Below are 24,363 nucleotides of genomic sequence, written 5' to 3'. Positions count from 1 at the left end.
GTGCCATACTTCTGGCCAATCGCCTTGTGTGGCTAAGGGCCGTTTCCTTTGTGGTTGAAGAAGAAGAAGAACGTGCCATACTTCTGGCCAATCGCATTGTGTGGCTAAGGGCCGTTTCCTTTGTGGCTAAAGAAGAAGAAGAAGAAGAAGAAGAAGAACGTGCCATACTTCTGGCCAATCGCCTTGTGTGGCTAAGGGATGTTTCCTTTGTGGTTGAAGAAGAAGAAGAACGTCCCCCTGTGTGGCTGGTGGCCACTGTTCCTAGTGGTGGAAGAAGAAGAAGGAGAAGAACGTCCGGCTTCTGTTCCTCACGCCATCGAAAGAACAACAATGCGGTGGTTCCTAGACGCTCTTGCGTACCTCTGGCGTACCCTGACCAAGATGTTTCAAAGTATGTCAATGTTGCCTTCTATCACAGTTATATCGCCCAACTGAGATTGCTTCTATAGGACTTCAGTGACCGCGTAACAGGCTCCGAACGAAGTGTCATTCTTGATGAACTTACATGTACGTTGTTGAAAATGGGAGGCTCTTTGAAATCAGAAGCGTCACATCATTCGGCGCCTGTTTTTATAGTGCGTGTGGGCTTCGGCTGCGTCCTTCGAATCCGCATATACTCAGGTGTCAGCAACTCATCCAATAAGGCCGGTTAGGCTACTAAAGCGTTCGGACGCACCAAAGAAGCGAAGCTATACAATGCATTCCGCAGGAGGCTGCACGAAAAACGAAAAATATCCCTTATAGATAACCCGCGCATTATGGTGGTGACTGTTGTCATTACTAAACACTAACGTTGTACATTTTCGACAAGTACAGCGCCCGTTGAGTTGCAAGGTGTTTCGCGCTGTCTGTTGTCGAAGCATACGGATGTAGTTCCATATCGGGACCACTGGCTTTTCTGAAGAAAACCTAATAAAAACAAAAATCAAACGCTTTTAGGTGAAAGCGGAAGTAATTAGTAACGAAATTAAACAGGAATGACCCTCGTATATTGCGTAAACCGTATAAAAATTGAATTTTATCGCCGGTTTCTTGATGGCGATCCGCCATCTCGGCTGAGGACCTTACAGACCTAACCTGAGGCACAGTCTCGACGCCCGCACCGCCTAGTGAGTGCCAGACCCCCCCCCCCCCCAATCTGTAGAACCTAACTTAACCTAACCTCACTAAAGTGAGGTGATTTAGCCCATTTCAACGGCCCTACCTTTCGCCAGACGGCAAGTTTCGAATCCGTTAGGCTTAGCATTCCCGTGTTTCTCCTGCGCTAAAAGTGAATCAGATGGGGTTGTTCAAATGCATATAAAAATACTTCTACTCCACAGAATTTTATAATTCTTACATTTTTAGATTCAGTATATGATCTTCTTCCACTTCTATGCAATATTCACTTTCCTAGCCGTTTCACTAATTTTTAAAAGCCAGTGGTCCCGATACGGAACTACACCCAAGCAATACTTTGCCCCCTGTCACCCTATAGTATCCATGTTTTACTATACTGACGCTCAAACTCGGAGCTGCGGGACGCTCGCTTGTCCCCGAACAAAATGCCTCGGTACTTGTTCAAGCAGAGGACAACAAGAGGCATCACCCATGCATCACCCTCTTTACAGGTCTGTACTTGTCAGTCCCGCACGGCAGGCAGTCTGTAACAGAAAACGCGGACGAGCTGTTAAAACCTGCCGCCAGCACCGCTTCCGCTCCCGGAGAAGTCACCAATCCCATCACCGGCACAGGCAAGGACGACACAGGGCTTGCTGAAGGAAGCCCATCCGAAGAGTCATTGACTGACAACGAGCTGAGCGACATAGCTGAGACAACCTTCACCGTGCAGCCAGTACCGCTGGTCGAAGCCAGCGACCAGTTAAAGGGGGACGCAATTGAGCGTTGGTCACCCACGTCTGACGTGCCCAAAGAAGCTGGCGCCGTTTCGGCGCTTCCAGAGCCGATGCTACCGAGTGGCGAGGCGCCGTCGGGCTCATGCAGCAGCTTGAGACCCGAATTCGAGGACATAGCTCCTGTGGAACCGGTGGCCACGACCTCACACGCGGAGTGCGTCGTCGGCGCAGCACCTGTGGTTTCAGATTGTCCACCGCCTAAGTCGCGCAGGCCTGCTAGACGAGGTACAAACAGGTCACGCCACGCTGAGTGCCACAGTTCCGATGCTGTCGATCATGTCGATGCTGGCGTCTCCCTGAGGCGACGTCCCGACTCCGGTCGGGAAGGTCGTACGGGAGTGTCTTGACGCGGGCTGCGACGCGACGGAAACAGCCAAAGAAAAAGGAGCCACCTCAGCCCTGGCGATGAGGTGCACATACTGTACTGAACGTGGTACTCACCGCACACACAGCACTCGTAGCCTTTCGTGGAACCTACCGCTAAGGTACACGATATCACTCAGGGTACGGCCAGTGGTACATCCAACCCCCCCCCCCCCCTCCCTTGATGTTTGGCGACACAACCCACTTTTTTTCCTGTGTACCCCCTAACAAGGAGGACCTTGCTACTTCAGCTTTAGAAACATGTAAGTACAATAGTACGTAAAGATGTTATGACGTAACTGTAATTATGACTCCCTTCCAGGCTTGGGATTCCAGATAAACCACGGATATACGGCTCTGGTAGCTTGCTGAAGTTCTGTCCAACCTAAGGACAGCACTCCGACAGCACTCGTGCCCATGTCCCATCCGTGTGTCCCATCCGAAGAGTCATTGACTGACAACGAGCTGAGCGACATAGCTGAGACAACCTTCACCGTGCAGCCAGTACCGCTGGTCGAAGCAAGCGACCAGTTCAAGGGGGACGCAATTGAGCGTTGGTCACCCACGTCTGACGTGCCCAAAGAAGCTGGCGACGTTTCGGCGCTTCCAGAGCCGATGCTACCGAGTGGCGAGGCGCCGTCGGGCTCATGCAGCAGCTTGAGACCCGAATTCGAGGACATAGCTCCTGTGGAACCGGTGGCCACGACCTCACACGCGGAGTGCGTCGTCGGCGCAGCACCTGTGGTTTCAGATTGTCCACCGCCTAAGTCGCGCAGGCCTGCTAGACGAGGTACAAACAGGTCACGCCACGCTGAGTGCCACAGTTCCGATGCTGTCGATCATGTCGATGCTGGCGTCTCCCTGAGGCGACGTCCCGACTCCGGTCGGGAAGGCCGTACGGGAGTGTCTTGACGCGGGCTGCGACGCGACGGAAACAGCCAAAGAAAAAGGAGCCACCTCAGCCCTGGCGATGAGGTGCACATACTGTACTGAACGTGGTACTCACCGCACACACAGCACTCGTAGCCTTTCGTGGAACCTACCGCTAAGGTCCACGATATCACTCAGGGTACGGCCAGTGGTACATCCAAACCCCCCCCCCCCCCCCCTTGATGTTTGACGACACAACCCACTTTTTTTCCTGTGTACCCCCTAACAAGGAGGATCTTGCTATATCAGCTTTAGAAACATGTAAGTACAATAGTACTTAAAGATGTGATGACGTAACTGTAATAATGACTCCCTTCCAGGCTTGGGATTCCGGATAAACCACGGATATACGGTTCTGGTAGCTTGCTGAAGTTCTGTCCAACCTAAGGACAGCACGTTTAAGCCCCGCCCTACGCACGTTCCTATTGGATGCAATAGGTGGCCTTATCACTCCACGCCGCAACAAGTAGTGCGCCGACACCGAAACCATATAGCGACACCTTCTTGACACAGCACCATAGTTTCTTCGGCGGAGTTACTCTGTTAGGGCTCACTGACTACATTCCATGCATTCTTGGGTTGAACAAGGATATACTGGCGTTTCTGGGGCGTGCCATCATACGGGCAGCGGTCCCTTACTACGTGTTCAATGGGCTCAAGCTAACGACAGTGCTCGCGATTTGCATCATCCATAACGGAGCAGGTCTTGTGTAGCTGCATTACTATACCGTATAGTCTGCAGGAGACTTTGGGGAAGCCAATACGTGCATGATACCAGAAGATCGTCTTTCAGTGCCCGGATGCAGTGTCCACCGTGACAATGCAAGCTGGGCGAGTGCAACCTGCACCGTATTTATGGCTCCTATATAAAAGTCACGTACTTCCTTACATTTCGATACATCTGCCGCGGCCACCAACGCAGAAAACAACGGACAAGTGTATATTATTTGTATTGTTCAGTGTGCATACAAGTGTGCGGGCCATTTCCCAAGCCAGTTTGTACTGTTTCGCTGAAATTGCTTATCTGTGCACTTGTCCTCCGCGTTGTCTACGTCACTCCGTGTCTTCCCGACGGTTGACGAAAAGCATGATGTCAAGAGAGTTGTAACCTTATGGGTAATCTTAGAAAAAATCTTCCCGGGAACGCAACCGATACTGCCCCGACGACCTTTTTATCGGCCGCGCATTCAAAGACACGGCCCACACGAGGGCGGACCGCGTTATCCAGGGGCCCTTCTCCAGTATATGAAGGACCGGCTCCTCTTTGCCTCCCTCCACCGCTGGTAATTTATTATGATTTAAAAAAAAAAATCTTCCCAGAACTGCACCGCAAGCGATACTGCCACGACGACCGTTTTATGGGCCGCGCATTCGAAGACACTGCCTACACCCGGGGGCGGACCGCGTTATCCAGGGGCCCTTCTCCAAACTGTGAAGGACCAGCTCACTTTCGCCTCCCTCCACTGCGTACGCGTAGTTGAATTTATGAGCGCACATAAGTGCATCACAATAAATAATTTTAGAAAAAATTCGTCGCAATACACACAATCTGTAAAGACCGAAATGATTCACGGTTTCGCTGGTGAGGGCGCGATTTCTGGGAACCACCTCTCGCAAAAGGAAACGTAACACCGCGAGACTAAAAAGTGTCTACAAAAACACTTTTTTTTTACAATGTTCGCAACAGGGAAGTCAAATTCGACTGACCTGGCTCGCGATGACTTGTGCGGTTTTCGAGAAGCATTGCCTTCGCAGTTGACGCTCATGAGGAACGAAAATGCCCCGACAGACTGCACGTACTCGTATAGAGCTTGCGCTATGGGATGTCACCACCGTCGATAGGGTTGCCAGGAAGACACGTAAGCTTCCGCGCCGCTGGTCGATATCTGTTTTCTCTTATTGTTATTTCGTTCGCGTTTTGACTTCTCAAAGCGTGGAGCGTTTGCAGGATGAGCAAAGAAGGCGACTTCATTAACCTTGAACGTCATGTTTGGGCGACGATGGATGTCGTATACTGAGTCACAGCGTGGTGCCTCCTTCACGGAGCTTACATCTGAGTGTTTTTCTTTTTTTCCCAATTCCGATTAAATTCCTCTTGCACGTGTGGTGGGATGCGGCCAGCTCGTGCGTGTACCGTGTAAAGTGTAATAAAGTGTAAAAAATAAAGTGTAATTCTCTGCAGAAGGACCTGTGGCCACTTGCACGAATGCAGAGAGAATTCCTCAGCGCCGTTTCTCGTTGCCTCGCTTTTTTTTTTTTTTTTTTGAATTCTGGATGCGAGAATTTGTGCCTTGATTGGTTTCGCTTCGTTGTGTAGCCCAATATTTCCCGTATCGCATTTGATAACAACGACATTGCAAATACTTGAGCTGCAAAGTGGATCAAATGCTTACTTGTAGTCTGTGCTACCAGCTGCGGAAATGAAGTTCGCGATTGCATCATGGTTTCTCAAGTGTCAATGCTTGATCAAAGTTTTCGCGTGCATTTAAAATTCGCGCAAATTGAAAGCTCGCGAAATAGGGTTTAAACTGTTTTACGTGGTGTAAAATCCCAGGGGTAAACAGAAAGGTAGGCAATGTTGCGGAATAATATTTACTTAAATGTAGCATGTCGTTTATCAGACGTCATAAACATCCTGCAAGTCGCTGTGAAACCTCCAGTCCTTGGGTAACTTTCTCCCTTGCGCAATCGCATTTGGCGCGAGCTCGGCACAATCGGCAAGGCCAGGTTGTACGGTGGCCTACATGGGAAACTTATAGTCTCGTACAATAGACAGGGGTGAAAGGTGTTTCCGTGTTTGCAATTACGTACGTGCAAAAAGGGGCGTGTGTTGTAGTAGGAGGAATTAATCGGATGACCCAAACCCCATTCTCACCATTATGTCCAGATATGGAAGATAAACGAAGAGTGCGTCATAGATATACATATTTGCTATTGCCATTGTGTTCTCCCGTATCGTACACTAACAGCAACGACACATACATGTAGGCTATTGACAATGAGTGAGGAAATTTGCCACTTAGCTTGTGACTAACTACCCCAGGACGCGCAGGGATCTTCTCACCCCCCCCTCCCCTGCCATATGCCCGACAGAGATGTTGCAACACCTCCCAAAGTAATTACCCTAATTATCAACTTATAGGTGAATCCACCCCAAAATTCTATTGTAGGTATTGTCGGTATTGACATGACCGACAAATGTGTAACAAGACATTCTGTCCCCAAACATGATAACACGAGCGCCGAAACAGGTGTAATAATTCACATTTCTGGAAGCATAAAAAAAAAAAAAAAAACTGCGTTAGACGAAACAAATAAAAGCATTACAGCAGCAGGGAGCCGTCCGCTTTGGTTTCGAGGAAGGGAATGAAAACGGAACAAGAAAAAGATGGAAATGCAGGCTATATACCTCATAGCAATGTATACAGCATACATAGTATACCTCATGGGTAAGAGAGAGAGGGAGAGAAAGGGGGTGGGGGGAAGTGTGGTGCGTTAGTTTCAAAGTCGAGGATCTCCCACAACATTTCGTATATTTTACTATGCAGCCTTAGCTGACAATCCTTGTATTCACACGGCAAAAGAGAGAGAGAGAGAAAAAAGAAGCAAAGAAAAAAAAAAAAAAACGTATATCAATGCAGTGCATAAGCACACGACATCAGCACAGCAGTATTTGTGGCAATACGCTCTGCAACTAACCGAGCGTTCTGCGCATATCTCCTCTCCCGGTTACTCCACGCGAGAAGCCCCATTGGCTACGGCGGCGCCCTCCCTCTTCCCTCTCACTGCCTTCTCTCATGCGCAGAGACGCACTTCGATGTGTATGCATAGGGTCTGACTATTTTGTGGTAAATGCCTTTCCAGTATTCGGGAGGTAGGGAGGGGGGGGGGGGGGACGAAACGGCTGCTATTTTTAGCTGTGCAATTCGGTGTCAAATTGGGCGCTATACAGTCAAACTCCTTTATAGCGAACACCTTTTTAACGAAAATACCACTACAGCAATTTTTTTTTGCGGTCCCGCTGGAGCCCTATAGGTCCAATAATGGACATCCTTTTTAACGAAAATACCTTTACTGCGAATTTTTTTTGCTGTCCCCTGAGTTTCGTTGTAAAGGAGTTTGACTGTATTGATACACAGTAGGGTGCAATCGAGGTACTTTCTCTTTCCACTACAGCAAACGTCCCGCAGTTAATGTGCATTTATCTGTGAAACATACACATTTCGCGGGTTGTATAGTGACAAGCACCACATGGTGTAACGTCAAATGTGCTTCGCGTAGTTTATTGTCGCGTTTAAGTAATATACTTACATCAGGCGTGCGTATATATACAAACTGCTACTAAATATAGACTAGGGGATACACGGGGATAAATTGGGTGTAACGTGAATTGGTCATGTACTGTAAACTACTTCCGGAAGGAATAATTGGGAAGGATCGTGTTTTACCCAGGAAAGTCAGACACTTTGTATACGTTTGTACACTTTGTACACATATAATATCAGAGTCAAGGACGGCACGATCAACTATATCCGGCTACGATGCGGATGCCCGATGCGCAGAAGAAATGTTCCAGGGGGAATGCTTAATGTTCATGACGAGAAAGTTAATGGATCCATTCACGTGAATGTTATATATGCATGAAAGCCTATGCTCATGGGCTGCCTCTGATACGTCATTTCTCTCACGTGACCTTTTAAATTTTGTAGTTGTCTCTACCCAACTGATGATCAGCCCTGTTTCTTTCTTCTTTTTTTTTATATATAGTTATATAATATATATGTATATATAGATAGGGGAGAAAAGACACCAGAGACTGAAGTAGGGAGTAGGGGAAGTTATTTATTAAGCTGGCATTTAAACTAAGGGTCTGGGGAAGTCTACGTTTCGGCGGAAGCTCCGCTAAGAAGGCGGAGCTTCCGCCGAAACGTAGACTTCCCCAGACCCTTAGTTTAAATGCCAGCTTAATAAATAACTTCCCCTACTCCCTACTTCAGTCTCTGGTGTCTTTTCTCCCCTATCTATATTCAACATCCTGGTCGTTCGAACCTAAATTTTGTAGCGTATATATATATATATAGTTATATATAGTTCTGGCATATACGCTTGACATGCATCCGGTAACGTATTGATACCTGTCGGTTCACCAGCTAGGCCTGTACGAGATACTAAAAAATAAGTTATCGTGTACTAGGCAAAAGTGTAATGAGTACAGTATTAAACACTCAACCTTGAAAAGCTTTTATTTTACTAGAACACTAAATACTCCCAAAAGTAACTCGTTACTTTCAAAATACTATATGAGGTCACAATGTGTGAAATCTACTCTCAAACAAATACAAACAAAGCGAAGATAAAAATGGGTATCGGTTCGGATACTCTCGTTTTCCCGCGATATTTTCTTGGTTTATGCTCTCCTCCGCGGATATCTCGCACGATGCTAGGCTCAGAGTATTCCGTGCTCGTTAATTACTGCATGCAACACCGTTCCTCTTCCCTGGCTTCGACAGACCCCGAGTATTCACAGACATGCCCTTTAGGTCAACACGTCGTTCCGCGCATACAGTAAACCTATAAGGCACCGCCCGTTTTTGCAGGCTACGCCGCCGAGAATGTCGGGGTATATATCTGCCATGAAATATAGATGCGCATGTAAGTGGCATAGCCTCCAGCTCAAAACTGACGAAGTTATTAATCTTTTATTCGATCGTCTCGTCTCTTCCGACAAAAATAAATGGAAGGAAGTACGTATCTTGGGAGTATAGCTTCAGAAATGAGTAAACACTGCTTTCTAAAAGCATTTGAAGTAAGATACGAAGTTACTCCCAAAAGTATTTGAGACAAAGTAGCTTGAGTAGAGTATTACAGTTAAGTACAAGTATAGAGCTCCGCATTTTCGCTTTTGACCGAAAAACACCGAAAGCATACGCCAGTAAATTTTTTCACCATGCGATTTTAACCGAAAAACACCGAATACAAATAAATGTCCGAGGGAAGGTTAGGGGGATTAATCGCTCCCTGCAATGCCTGCATCTATTACAATAAGATTAAATGAGCACTGCTTTCACGATTTAGGTACCACCACTTCGCTGTAGAACAATAAGGTGTTCCTTTAGTGATATCTGACAAAGGCTAATTTTGTATTATTATTTTTTTGTTTTAATAAGCGCTGAGACGCATAGTTTTGAAATTACGTTTTGATTTATATTCGCCAATAACTGCAGGGTAAAATACGTACACGTAAGAAAAATCACCGAGAAACGCCGATTTCACGAAAATAAATAAACACCAAAACACATACGCCGAATCCGCCTTAAAATAAAAACCGAAAAAGAGCAACCCTAAGTGTAAGTTTGGGACAAATCCAAATAAAAAAAACCGCAATATTCCGGCACGACGCATCCAAACAATTTGTCAATATGTGAACAGTTCCGGACGGGCGTATGCATCTGTGCTCGTAACGTTGTAATGCAGGGCCTCTTACATTCCTTCTCTGGCGTGTGCCCGCGAGTGTCTCACCGGTCCTGTACACATGTGTGCGCGAACGCGTGTGTGTAGTCAGTACACTTCATTGCCATCCCAGCTCAGTAATACAATACCTCACGCGGAATGGAGTGAAAGACCCCATGCTATCATTACAATGTCTTTCCTGTTGTTGTTCTAAAGTTTTCGCCAGCATTCAGCTAAAAACATGCGGCCGCACTGCGCCGATGAGTAGAGCTGGAACAGTTTTGCCGTTCCTTAACAGCGAAATGTTGCGAATTATTGCGACAGCGCACTATCACGTTACAGGTATATACTTCGTTGGCTGCAATCGGGGATTGCTACATGATATTGTATACACATGCGAATTCATGGTTATAAAAATTCAAGTTGAAAAAAAAAAGTATTGAAAGAGAAAGCAGCACAGAGAACAAGCAAATGTGAATTGTCGCTGGAAAAGTGAACTAATTCTGGAATTGTATTATAAGCGTTTTGAAGTTAGCTTTGTGAACGACAATTCCAAACCCTGCACGCGCACGCGTACCTATAGCCGGGTATCTTCGCCGGCAGCCCGCATATAAACACATGTTACAGTGAGGCAAGCAGGCATGCGCCCTTCCCAAGAAAACAGAATCTCGAAGCAGCGGTATATTTTGCAGCTTGGCTAGCTCCCCCTTTGATTGTGCACTCGAGTTTCCTTGTCAAACCTAGAGACACAATGTCGCTGTATGCGAAGGCATTATGATCTCCAACCCGAGAACACACTATCTTTCGCAACGCTTCTACCGGATTCCCTCATTAAACATTTTCAGACAAATCGAGCACCTTGTTCCCCACGCTTTAGCGCAACTTGTACAAAGAGGAATCGTAACGGAACGTAGCTCTCACCAACCTGAAGACCGCTATCCTCGACTTGAGCGTACACGAACGAAATTTCTTGTCCCGGGGATCCTCAGAGGGCAGGTCTTGGAAGGTGATGCCTCCAACCTTTGACTCTCTGTCAGCCACTGCTGCCTCTTCCATAGCAGAAGACACGCGCGAGGCAGTCGTTGCAGACGACAGTGAAAGTGCTCGCTCCCGTCACTCCACAGAGTGTCGTTACATTTTCAGAGTTGTTAGACTAGATAAACACGTTTTCTCTTTCTCTCCCTCATTTTGGACTACCTGAGGCAATACCACACTCTTACAATCAATTTTTCCCTTATCCCAATTGCCGCTTTGCTTCCTTCGGGTTTTTATTGTTCTTTTTACGGTCGTCTGCGCGTCCTAATGTACGCAGCGCCATCCAACCTTGCGCTCGTGAAGCTATGGATGCACGACGCTCACGACCGGATGCGGCACGATGGTGCAACACGTGAAGAGATGATTCCGACCGGGTACAAACCTAGTCGGAATCGAGCGTGTAATCAGCAGGAAGAAGCAAGAAGAAAAGTGGTGGCCTTGGTCGGCTTAACCTCTGCTTCCTCGTCGGCAGGTGTACGTGTCTGTTGGCGTTAGGACGTCAGTTATGCAGCAATTTTTTTTTTTTTTTCGGACCAGGAACCTGCGGGCACGTGCTTCCTCTGTTCTGACAAGATACTTCGACGATGTTACATGCGGTAGAGAGCATGGCCACTTTTCGGAGCAACTTGTCTTCATTTCTAGAAGGGATCCGGAATCCACGTTTTGATATACACGCGCGGCACGTGCCGTTGTGAGACATGGGGATTGAGGATCAACACCCTCACTCTCAGGGTGACGTTCTTGGCTCGGCACGCTGTTCATCCTCTCTTTAGTGTTCATAATAATAACAATAAATAAAAATGTTGGGCTTTAAATAGAAACTGTAAACAAGGAACATTACGCATGATTGCAAGTTGATTTGCTTGCGAAGCTCGTGGAAACCGGCGTAAAAATGCAGTGTATTTATTTATATTTTTCTGCCCATGTATGCCACGTTGTTTCGCAGCTTTCCGTGTCAATCAACAGCGATACGCTTGCAGTAAGCGTCCTTGAGGATTACCCACAGAAGGGCCTTCACTGTCCATCAACATAGCAGCTTGGCGCGCTTGACGACAATGGCTCCCTGCCTAGGCAGCACCGACATTATGGCGTATTTACCCATGTTTAGCAACTTCCATGCCTTTAAACATGTCGTCCCATTTCACCCAGACGTGAATAATGCCCATCTTCTCGTGACGGTTCGTTGAATTTATTCTGTAGCAATCTGCCCAGCGTGAAGCCTCAAAAAGGACCTGCATAATGAACGTGATGTTCTACTATACCTTTCCCGCAAACGTGTGTTAGCTATAACGTGCAATGAAGTGCAATTATATCCGAGAATTGATTAAATATTCACACCACAACTGCTCTATCGTAAAGGTCAGGGTGCCTTTCAATTTCCAGGAATAATTAGAAAACTGGAGTCTGAGCGTTATTGCGACCTGCTTTCTCAAAACACTGTCTAGACATATCCCTGTACCGACCACCTCCACAGTCGACCTGAAACCTTCCGCTTATGTTGCACATGGTTGTGCCACCGTCGTAATGACAGCGAGACATTATGCTTTCAAAAGCTGCCCTTTTTTAACGCAACGAATAGCGCAAGGTTAGGTGTAAAAAGCTGTTCAGGTAAAGGCAAGTGGAAAAGATGGGAAAAGAGGCTTGAAAGTTTCGCATGATGCCGAGTTGCTCGCCGCTAGCAACAGTAATGGATCTATCTTTGAGCTGCAGCGCCTGCTAGTACATTGCAGAACCTTCGGGGACTTGTTCATCCTGGGCAGCCTTCATAGGGAACTGTGTTCGACATTGTTGGGACTCTGAGCACCGAACACGAGGGCCCCCGTGTTCGGTGGCCAATGCCCCGGTGCCCAGTACCCCGGTGAGCTTTCAATCTCGCGGGTCAGGAAAGCTACGTGCTTCCGTCTGACGTCACGTCATCCGCCCAATAGCGAGGCGCGCCGCCTCCATTTCTCTTTCTCTTTTGCTGTTGTATTCTGCATCCCGCGTCTGACACAGAGCTACTGGTTGCCTTGCTCCAGCGTCGTATAGCAGACGATTCCCGGCAGCCAATAAGAGTGCTAGAATGATCTGACGTCACAACAAGCTAGAAATATGCTGCGAGAGTTCGCCACTGCGCGTGTACTCGTAAACTAATTTTCCCAGGAAATGCGGGCACCCCAAAGGGAATATTTTGCGTAACGATTCCTGAAGATATAGTATATTCATATCACGCAGTAAAAATATATATGCGTTCCAGGTGGTTCCTTCCATGCTGCTTTCAAATGGGGCAAGCCAGGTATGTTCCCATGATTGTGGAATTCCCAGCGCGCCGACATCGACGCTCAGAGATCGAACGGCGTCGGCGCGCTGCGGAGAAACGGTGAACTACCGTAGTGTGGACAGTTTCCTCGCGTCGTCTGCTTTTAGACGATTATTCCGCGTTCAGTGCAGTGGGTGGAGCATTGGGGAACCGAACAGTATCGTACCATCGCGGCACCAGTGATCTCCCGGTGAATATACGCAAGAATTACAAAGAGGAGCCATCAACTCCGAACATTGGCATGCGTGTTATCCACGCTAGAAAGGTGACGGTGTCGCCCCCTATAGGTCAATCTCCCAGCGACCTATAGGGGGGAGTCCTGTTTCCAAATTATGTCGAAGGAATGCCACTTTCCTACTAACCGCTCTCCTGATTGGTGCCCAAGCATGGAAGGAGTGGGGACAAGGAGGTTAGTGTGCGTCCTGGGCCGACTTCAGGGAGAACTGTGCTGACGTTTGCCTGGAAAGTCTGCCGGAAAACCCAAGGAAAACCCGAGACAGCACAGCCGGTGCGGGGATTCGAACACGCGTCACCCACCTCCCAGTCTCGGCGTGAAACCGCGGCGATCCTAACCACTATAGACCTGTTTCTCTGGGCCAGGTGGCGCGAGTGAGCAGCAACGTCAGCGCCCCAAATTGTGCAACACGCGGTCGTTTAGCAGACGACGCGGCACTTTCAAACACACAGTCTCGAGTTGTTCGCACTTTTCAATAAGCACCGCTTTTTCTGTGGATTTCCTACAGGTTTTGTAGCTTCCTTGGCACCATACCGTTTGAAACACCATGCAAAACACGCTGATGAAACGACCTACTGTTGGGATCTGTGGCCGTTTGGGCCCGAAATGGCGCTGTGCAAACTTCACTGCAACAGCCCTATGCCACGGGAGCTGGTTTTTGAATGACTGAATACCAGTTCTCAGTTGCCTTGTTTGGCAACCGGACACTGCATCCAATGGCAATAAATATTACGGAACACCATCATGTTTGCGGCTTATATCCTCGCATACGACAGCCCATAAAAACGCATTTTCTTCAGCCTGCTCCATCTTACGGCGATAATTAGACTCGGATCAAACGCTAATTGCTACGTGCGACGTTCTCGCGTACACATTAACTGGACGTCATTCCCATATGAGGTGTGTCGTGCAAGGTCGCGTCAATCAAAGGCGTCCGCATCGCATCGGGTGCCAGTTAATAATGCCGTGGGACACACTGAAGTATGCAGGCGTGCCATAAACTGTATCCTCGTTAGATCCTCGTGAACGGCCTCATTAAACGCTTCACATACTTTTCGGCGACCTCTGCTCTCACTTCTAGAAGAATCACCGTTCCTTCCACGAATTCAAACAACTTTTTCTCGTTGTTTACTTCTCTTCTTTTCATTACTCTATACATGGTGCGATGGCAGTGGATGTGTCTGTCATATACAGTGGTGGATCCAGGAGGGGGGGGGGGGGGCGATCGCCCCCCAAAACGTCAGTTTATACATTGGATTTCCCTCTCTCCCCTCCTCCACTACGAGCTCCGACAAAGGAACCGCCCCCCCCCAAACCGAGGGGCTGGATCCGCCCCTGCTGTCATATGGTATTCAAATGCCGCAGACATGTCGGAAGGTGTATTTTTTTCTTTTTGGAATACTACTGGCCCCCTCTTGGAGGCCCAAGTACGCCCAATTGGAACAAAACAAGAGCATCAGCCACACAACAATACACTACAAATGATCCTGAATTCGCGACATAAAATCAGCAACAGATTCAGACGACGTAAGAGCACCAGAGGACACGTGTTTCGCCGTGTTTGCGGCTCGTCAGCTCTGGGTAGGTGCGCATGGTTCGGAATTGGCAAACCAGGGGTCGCTCAGCGAGCGATATACACCTGGGAGGGTGACTGAGCACTTATCAGTGCCACAGTGCAAGCCAGTGAATTATAATGAGGGGAAAAAAGCCATCACAGAAACAAGTAAATGACACTAGACGTGTTTAAAATTCAAAATTGCAGATTAAGATGGCTTCTATGGCTACATGCAGAGAAACAGATACTCATGGAACGATGCGACAGCACCAGAGGACACGTGTTTCGCCGTGTCTGCGGCTCGTCAGCTCTGGGTAGTTTTTTTCCCCTCATTATAATTCATTGGCATCGAGGCATTGAGGAGTGCTCAGTCACTCTCCCAGTTGTATATCGCTCGCTGAGCGACCCCTGGTTAGCCATTTCCGAACGATGCGCAGCTACCCAGGGCTGAAGAGCTGCAAACACGGCGAAACACGTGTCCTCTGGTGCTGTCGCATCGTTCCATGAGTATCTGTTTCTCTGCGTGCAGCCATAGAAGCCATCTCAATCTGTAATTTTTAATTTCAGATACGTCTTGTGTCATTTACCTGTTTCTTTAATGGCTTTTTCCCCTTCATTATATATATATATATATATACAGGGTGTTCAAAATTAACACGTGTCCTCTGGTGCTGTCGCATCGTTCCATGAGTATATATATACATATATATATATAAAAGTGAAATAATAAGACTTGGACTACAAATTACAGGAACGTTAACAAAAACTAATTTATTTAATGGGCAGTTTAACACATAGATTAAAAAAAGTCCTGACGAAGACAGTGCCACTGTCGAAACGTCGACCATTTTTTTATCTATGTGTTAAACTGCCCATTAAATAAATTAGTTTTTGTTAACGTTCCTGTAATCTGTAGTCCAAGTCTTATTATTTCACTTTTATTCAACTTCGTAGCCGTCTGATATATTAACCTATTTGTTCTATACATATATATATAAAGAGGGCCCCCCTCTTTATAATTCACTGGCTTGCACTGTGGCATTGAGGAGTGCTCAGTCACCCTCCCAGGTGTATATCACTCGCTGAGTGACCCCTGGTTTGCCAATCCCGAACGATGCGCAGCTACCCAGGGCCGACGAGCCGCAAACACGGCGAAACACGTGTCCTCTGGTGCTGTCGCATCGTTCAATGAGTATCTATATATACATATATATATATACATGCCTAATTGCGTCGCTGTCTAGCATGGTAAGCCGAAAATAACCTATACTCGTCGTAGTATAATATGCCGCCTGTAATGCTGCTAAATATTGTTCTACAAGATAGGTCAATATTAGAGCATATTATAATGTCTGTCAATTTCGATTCTCCATTAAATAGGAGAACAACATCAACGGACACATTTTGTGCCAAAACAGACTTGAGACCAAGGACGTTTGCTAACGAGGGCAACTGAAACGTGATGCGAAATAAATATTTTCTGTGCGAGATTTCGTAGTTTTGAAATTGAAGCTATGTGAAAAGTAGCTGTCAAATCGAAAACGTGGTGCCACCTGTCGTACCTGAATACTACAAGAGGTGAATTAATATAACACATGGCGCCATCTGTCGTTCCAAATATCAAAAGCTGAAGACAGCGCCAAATCCGAAAGTGCAACGCACGACGGCTTTTCCTCGACGTAGCTGAAGGGCAAAAATTCGCTTGTAAACTAAAATTTCGCAAGAGCTGGACCTTCGTCGTATTATGTTATTAATTTTACTGGTCATAATTGCATTGGAGAGGACGTTCATTCCTCCCTTAGTTTCAACAGTTAACTTCTGGGTTGGCCTCTTTATGTCACACAGTGACTAGGACAACTTCAGTTTCTTAGTTTGAGCTACTTTTATGGACAATACCGCTCCAACCAGTCAGCCAGTCAGCCAGCACGGTCGAAGTGTACCTGCCACAAGCGTACCTGCCTCACGCATCCTATGGAAGAAACTGGTCCTAACAAAGGTATCGACACAAGACACGCAGATCAGGGATTACAGAATTCATTGATGTTCCTCGTCGTATTCGATACAGGAGCCTCTTGACATGAGGTTTAGTCCTCAACCTGTACATTCCATTGCTGGGACTCCGTGGCATAGAAAGAAGGAAGTCACAGAAGAGGTTAGCCAGCTGCAGGAATACGAACCCACATCTTCTGGATTGCCGATCCAGGCCTCTACCAGTTGAGCTAAGCTAAACACACCTCCCCAACGACTTCCAAAGCCTCAAGTCTTCTTTCCACAAGCCTTCTTTCCGCACACCTTTTTTCATTGTCCTTTGCACTTGAGGCTTGTGTCTTCTGTTGTCCGTTCTTCTGTGCTCCAGCCTCAGTTCCACCGTGGTATAGATAATGATAATTGTAATGATGATTACAGGTTGAGAGAAGACTGATCATGATCGACGCCAGGGTGGTTGGTCTGTGTATTAACTGGGATCCCAGCACACAGCATCCCGTGTTCATCGCCTCCCGCGGAGGACGACATGCCAAAGCAACTTGCACCATGCCACAAAGTTCCTGGCGTCGCCGCGGCCAGGTTCGAACCCACGCGATCACCGGGAATGCTGGCACGTTAACAACTTATCCACCTATGTCGTTCAGGAAATGGAGGTGTCTTCATAAGCCCTCATAAGGCATATAGATATAGGCATAGGCATATATAGATAAGTTTAACTGGATTGTGGTGTATTGGAGCTAGGTGGCTGCCCTAAGGGCGCCTGCAGCTCCAGTTCTTACGCGTTGAAATATAATAATTCGGAGTAAGGCATATGTCTTCATAAGGTATGCCTTGAATTGATGCTTTGAACCCCCGTTGAAGATTGAGAACGGGGAGCATCTTCCGAAGGATGGCCCGCCTGGCGCTTACATGGGGTGAAAGCGTTCTGAATTTTTCATTATGGTAAGTAGACCCGTGGAGATAACTGTAAGGTTAGAAAGTAGAAGACAAGTTTCAGGGAGGCCTTGTCATATCATGTTCCATACGGAACGAAAGCTCCAAAAAAGCATGTGCCACGCGAAAGCAAAATTAAAAGAAGAAGAAGGAAAAAAACAAAGACAAGGAAGAAGCAAAGTCCCCTAAGCCACGGATAACGGCCACTGCTCCGAGGACGAAGAAGCAGCAGAATAATAATAAGAAGAAGTCCCCTATAAGTGTCTTCTTGAATCCTTTTTCTTAATAAACATATCCCCCCCCCCCTTTTTTCCTGAGGAAGTAAAAGAAACAGAGCGGGCGAGCCTCATGGGCAGTCATTTTCCACTTGAACTTTCGCAAAAAAAAAAAGAAAAAAGGGGAGGCATACTTAACAAAGAAAAAGGAGGAAAGGTCAGCCAAACGGTATGTCGGCTTGCTATTCCGCAAAAGACTAAAAAGAAAGGAAAATAATTAGGAAATACATGATAAACTAACAAAAGTTGAAAGAAGGATGAGACTAGATTAAATACAAATAGGACTTAAAAAAGAAAGGAGGTAAAGTGTATGAGGATGAGAGGTGAGATTGGGGCATTGACGAATGCGATGACAAGACTCGAGTTCACATGTTGTGCGTGACACCTGCGCCGCTGTGAGAAACGTCAAAACTGCTTTGATCATAGACCACTGTGTGGCATGTCGTACTGGGCCGAGCAGAGTGGCCAGAGAAAAGTCTGCGCACCGCAGCTCGAGCATGCGTCGTCTGAGCGTGGCTCGAGGGGTGTCGAATCTGCGGCAGTTGAGGAGAAGGTGTGAAATATAAGCTTCAACAGGGTTCCCTCATAAGCTTCAGGAATGGAACTTACACATAGAAAGACGCCACAGCCTGGTGGTCAAAACTCCTTCCTTCTTTCTTTCTTTTTTTTTTTTTTCAGGAGCGTAAACGATGTAACAAATGGTTCCTATGGATGAGCTAGCGGATGCACGTGCTCGTGTTAGCCCTGAAAAAGCAGCCAAACGGGCGTGTGCGGGGCTCTGGGGCACCCAGTGCGAGGTCTATGCGAGGCCACCGATGACAGGCTTCCTTTTGTCCGTGCTCAGTATCCGAACCGACCCTCACATGCTTAGTGCTCAGAAGAGGCCTCGCGCTTCACGCCACGCTGCATTCGCTAGCAAGACCAAGATTCAGGTAAGGTGCATGTCGTGTTTCTCAGATTTTCGGACAGCGAGTCCCTGTGGACAGGTCTGCCACTTCCAAATAGACGGCCACTCGCGACGACACAGTGCAAATTGTTATGATGACCAAGGGACAAGAGAATGCTGCGAGCAGAATTATGCTCCTAGCCCTGTAGACTGCGCTACCAGAGGAACACGGAGAGTTGCGACAAAGGCTATACGGTATAGATTGTGTCATAAGAGCGAGTGAATTTTGAGGATGATGTTGATGTTGGCGGAAAAAATAACAGGGAGAGAAGAACTTAGAGGAATTTCAGCTCGACCCGCTCAGCGTGCGTGTATTCCTTGACTATTATCCCCTTCGCCTTTGTACTTATAGTGACAACGCAGGTCATTAGAGCGCTATGCTCCATTTAAACCACTGGAACCACTGGACCTTGGACCTAAGGGAACGAACGCATTTTCTGTGGTGTCATCGTTCTGTAATAGTTTTTTATGCGCATGAAGTCATGACTGACGTCCTTAAGAAATGAGATAACACAAGAGTCGCGTTACAGGATAGGTGAATGCGAATAAAAGACAAAACTTCAATAGCACTGAGCGGGTTATGGAACATAGTACATATACTGGGGCGCGTTTCTTGAGCTTTACCAAGATGTACATCCGAAATGTGTAAAGGCATCCAACTATTTCACAGTCCAGCGATGACAACACGAACAAATACGTGTCGCGACAATGAGTGAGTACATTAGCTCTTCATTTTGTGGCTCACACTAGGGGAAATTGGTTCGCACACTTTAAGAAATAAAAGGGATTAAACTGGGGAGGAATTACAGCTCCTATTCCCCTAGATTGCAGTTACTCCCCGCATTTCAAGTTCCCATACCAATAAATTTGTTCCCCAGCACTGCAGATCGTCCCTAAATTTCGCATGCACTTCCGTGTGCATTTAGTCCAGAAAGGGACTCATGCTTGTGACAATGCATCTAGTCTGCAAAGGGACTAAAATTACGCCCTTTCTTTTTGTTATCATGTATGTGGTGATCCGTGTATTCATACGAGCGACATCCTCATGGAATATTCTAGTGGAAGAAAAAGCGAAAACACTGCTCACGAACCCGGAGTTCCCGTTCGTGTTATGTTGAGCATTCACACGGTGCGGGAATATTGAGAGTGCCGTACTGCATAGTTAGCAGACGACACTTAGCAGATGACACCATCAGCGTCTTTTCCTGTCGTCTGATACGGAATATCCTGCGGCTGTGTCGCAGGATATTCCCCACGGTTAGCAGTGTACGTGAAGATACGACGTTGAGCCAACGCCACCTAGATAGAGAAAACCTGATGCTCGTCGACGTGACGTAACAATTAAGAGCCGGCCAATGAGGATCGTGTTTTCAACGGTCGCCGCCAATCACGACCGTGCTTTCAGCGGTCGTGGCCATGCAGACGAACCACCGTCGTCTGCGAGTTGTGATTGAACGCGTATTAAATGAGAAAACTTGGAAATAAAGCGCAAAACGGTCCCAATCTTTCACAAATCTGATTTTCCGGAAAGCTTCTTGCACTTTTGTCTAAATATTAGGTCTGCAGGTTCCAGGCGAGCTACAATCATTCGCGGGTTCTTGAATTCGCAGAACGATTAATCGCAGTAGCAGACGAATTCTGACTCTTATTTGAAAGAGGGAGAGGAGGCAATGCGCAGGCTTTCTGGCGATCACGTGACGGCAGAAAGCTATGACGTTTTTCGCATCTTCCGCTGTAGCATTGTGTGGAAGTCGGTCGTGTACATACACGGGACTGGACGGCAATAAGATCGGTCGTTTGTCTTGCGAAATGGCACGTTGTACCACGAAAGTATTACGAAGCTTTAGTGAAGCATGGCGGATGCATCTGTTGCATACCATACCATTTTTACGCTCATAGCTCCTCGTACTGCCAAGTTCTTTCCACACACGCGTTTCCCTTCCCCTCTAATATATTTAAAAAACGTGCACTTCCGCTTACTTTTTGCCCATGGACCTTTGGAATCCCAGTGAAAAGCTCGGATGCAGTTGCACGACTTCCTCTGCTTCGTTATCCATGATGCACACTGTCACATATGCGTTCCCCAAGGCACCTGACACGTTTATGATGATGTCTCGACGGCAATGATGTCACCGGTGTAGACCGACTTATCGGACGGAAAGGTCTCAGCCTGCGTAATCGAGGATGAGCGTGAGATAAGGCAGCGATAGTCGGCACACTTGAGAGGAGCAGGTTCCTTGTGCGGTCAGTTACCAACGGAAGGGCAGGTGGGCTTAGTCTGTAAAGTTTTGCTCACATAACTGCTGCGTTATTATTGATGAGAATAGTGATATGTGAAGAAGCAAAAAATAATTTAGAACATGTACATAATTTTATGTATTTTTATTTTATTTATTTAAAATTTTTATTTCTACAAACAAAATAATTTAGAACATGTTTGGGCCAACATCTCCATATCCAACCAACCGGAACATGTATAGAATTAATGTACTCCGTAATGATAAGTTATAATAAAATGATGATTGATGATAATCCGTAGATTCCGTGACGATTCATTCATGACAATCAATTTCAATCAATCATTCCAATTATCCCACGATTCCAGTCCCTGCATTTGGAATCGTGGGATAATTGGAATGATTGGAATGGCCCAATATCGGCAATACCGGCCCAATATTCCTCCAAGATTGGACCAATATTGGGCCAATATTGGGCCAAGATGTTGTGCTGCTTGGGATAAGCCCAAAATAACACATCCTGGAGTACCCAGTCCCGGGCCGTTTGGGACATCTATTTTTTTTTCTTTTAGCAATCAATCAATCAATCCAATCCATGACGATCCATTCCCACGTACGATGGAAAGTAACGATTATGAGGTTCAAACACACAACAGACGAACTCAACACAAGCCTCAACAACAACAACAACATAGATGAATGGATGATGATGATGATGATGTGGGATGTTTCCCTGCGTTGAGTGCAGGACAGGTGCAGGACAAGCCTCAAGGTGCCTACATATTTCAATTGTTCACATTCCCACACATGGTTCCAACGATCCAATGATTCCAATCCAATAACCCGATACATCCATAATCAACCCACTGTTACTCTCCTCTCTGTTGTACCCACTTCCAAAATCGTGCTACCAATCATAGGCGAGAGCGCGATATCATCGCACTGTAATTGATAGCACATCTGACTGGCAACACTCGCTAAGTTTTCGTCTACTATACCGTCTCTCAGATTAAATTGCTTAAATACTGCGTTTATCGTAATGATTCGTTCAGCCCCTCTGAAATTGAAGTTATATTAAGGAAAATACAACGTATAATACGTAGATAATGCATAAATATAGAACGCGCTCACTGCCAAACACAGACACCATCGATAACCGCTTGTCATCTGAACGGGACGTGTTTTAAACAGTTGAGTGGGTTTCGGGGTCACATATTTGTAAAAGTTGCGTGACGGCGTTTAATGTAACTATTTGCGTAAGTTTGTGCGGTTGTTATATTACGAATCTTTGCTATAGACTGAGCGCGCATTATAGGACATGCCTTTATAGCTCACTCTATAGCTTTATAGTGGAAGTAGGATTTACAGAACACACATAGCGTTACACACCCGTACAGCATTGGATAAAGCGAGTTCAAAGAACTTCCAAGGAAGAAGTTCACTGGCATTTTCTCTGCCGCTCGCTTTCGTATCTTATCGTTTCGTTTCGCTCTATGCGAAAGAACTTCGGTTCAGAAAATGTTATTGCACTCATTTGCAGTTTGAGGGGGGAGAGCAACCCCGGGGTGGCACTCTAGGCTTTTTGGGTTTTTGCGCGTTGGTCACTTGATGACCCTTCGAATGCTGGATACTCTGCCTGATCCTGCTCACTGATATCTCCTCATAGTGTATATTCACATAAAAATCCAGACATTCGCACACGGGTTTTTGGTTTTTGATTTGTTTGGGTAATGTTACCTTCGTAATATTTGATTTATAAACGTGATTTAAGAGTGCGGGACATGTTCATCGTACACTCTTAAAAATGAACTTCGCCGCATAGCACGCTCCTAGCCAACCATCATCTCGAATGATATCGTTATCTGGCATGATTTGTTGAAAACGGGAGGCGTACGCCTTTTCTGTGACAATTATGAACAGCATAAGTGTCACAAAAAGGCGTACGCCTCGCGGTTTCAACAAATCAGGACAGAGAACAATATCATTCGAGATGAGGGTTGGCTAAGAGCGTGCTATGCTGTGAAGTTCATTTTTAAGAGTGTAGGGTGCCTCAATACTAGCTCCCTCTGCATAGGGTGAAGACAACCGCGTCGTCTGCTACGAATTTCCGCCATATTGATTCCCACGCACAGCTTGCGATGCGCTCACAAAAGTCTAGCTTAGCGACACACCGCATTTTAGTGATGAGTAAATTCGTAGCAAGAGAGGTTTGAAAAAATTGGCGAAATCGGCATTCACGCTCCTAGCCAACCATCATCCGGAGCAACATCGTCCTTTCCCCTGATTTGCTGAAAACGGGCGGGCCCATTTTTGTGGCATTATGCAGTTCATAATTGCCACAAAAAGGGGCGTACGCCCCCCGTTTTCAGCAAGTGAGGAGAAAGAAGGAAGTTGCTCGGGATGATGGTTGGCTAGGAGCGTGCTATGCGGTGAAGCTCTGTTTTTAGAGTGCAAGGCATGCGCCTTTTTTGCGACAATTAACGTAACTCCAGAAGTGTCATACAAAGGCGTACGCTTCGCGTTTTCAACAAATCAGGGGAGAGAACGATATTTATTTATTTATTTATTTATTTATTTATTCATACTGTTGGTCCTCGTCATGTGGACCGTTACAGGAGTTGGCCACGCATCTACAAATAATGACAATTGTCGCGCAAAGGTGTTTGTGTTTGGCAGACAAACAACCGTAGGTGGGAGGCCGTTCCAGTCCTCTATAGTGCGCGGGAAAAAAGAAAACTTAAAGATGTCAGTTTTAGCGGAGAACGGCACTAAGGCGTGCATGTGTTTATGCCTAGACTTTAAATCATCACGTACCAGGTACGGACAACTACGATGAGAGTGATACAATTGAAACAAGTGCCGAAGCCGAAGGATACGAATATCATCCGGGATGACGGTTAGGACGGCGGTAACCTGGTGAGGACGGTGTCATGCGGTGAAGTTCTGCGTTAAGAGCGTCGGGTTTTCCTCAGACGCTGTCAGACGTATGTCGGCATAGTTCCCTTAGAAGTCGGCCCAGGACACACATTTCCCCAGAGCGTTAGTCGTGACGTTGCCCACCTCTGTGAGGCCGACAAAGGCGAGCTCTTCCATTAGCACCACCACCACAATCTGCGTTAAGACTGCATGATATGAGACCTTTAAAGGAGGACTAAGGGCAAAGATTTATGCGCATTCCTTCTCCCTCTCCTTCTCAACAAGCGCATAAGATTGATTGATTGATT

At 46.7% G+C, this 24,363-nt stretch overlaps 1 protein-coding gene across 4 annotated transcripts in view; it reads right to left on the bottom strand.

Annotated features, from left to right (window-relative positions):
• LOC135370737 (NAD kinase-like) overlaps positions 1 to 24,363 on the bottom strand; it is a 110,210-nt gene that overhangs the window by 15,256 nt on the left and 70,591 nt on the right. The window contains exon 2 of one of the 4 annotated variants that reach the window (XM_064604553.1): positions 20,883 to 21,072. The exons of 1 other annotated variant lie outside the window; for it this stretch is intronic. In XM_064604553.1, the coding sequence (XP_064460623.1) occupies positions 20,883 to 20,959 (77 nt within the window). In that variant the 5' untranslated portion in view covers positions 20,960 to 21,072. Of the gene's footprint in view, positions 1 to 4,895; positions 5,003 to 10,563; positions 10,869 to 20,882; positions 21,073 to 24,363 lie in introns of those variants that run through there. 2 more of the 4 variants (XM_064604552.1, XM_064604555.1) reach the window with 2 other exon arrangements.

The sequence above is a fragment of the Ornithodoros turicata genome, chromosome 10 (genome assembly GCF_037126465.1).
Source record: "Ornithodoros turicata isolate Travis chromosome 10, ASM3712646v1, whole genome shotgun sequence".
NCBI classification, from domain to species: domain Eukaryota; kingdom Metazoa; phylum Arthropoda; class Arachnida; order Ixodida; family Argasidae; genus Ornithodoros; species Ornithodoros turicata.
This window is presented reverse-complemented; position numbering and strand designations above follow the sequence as displayed.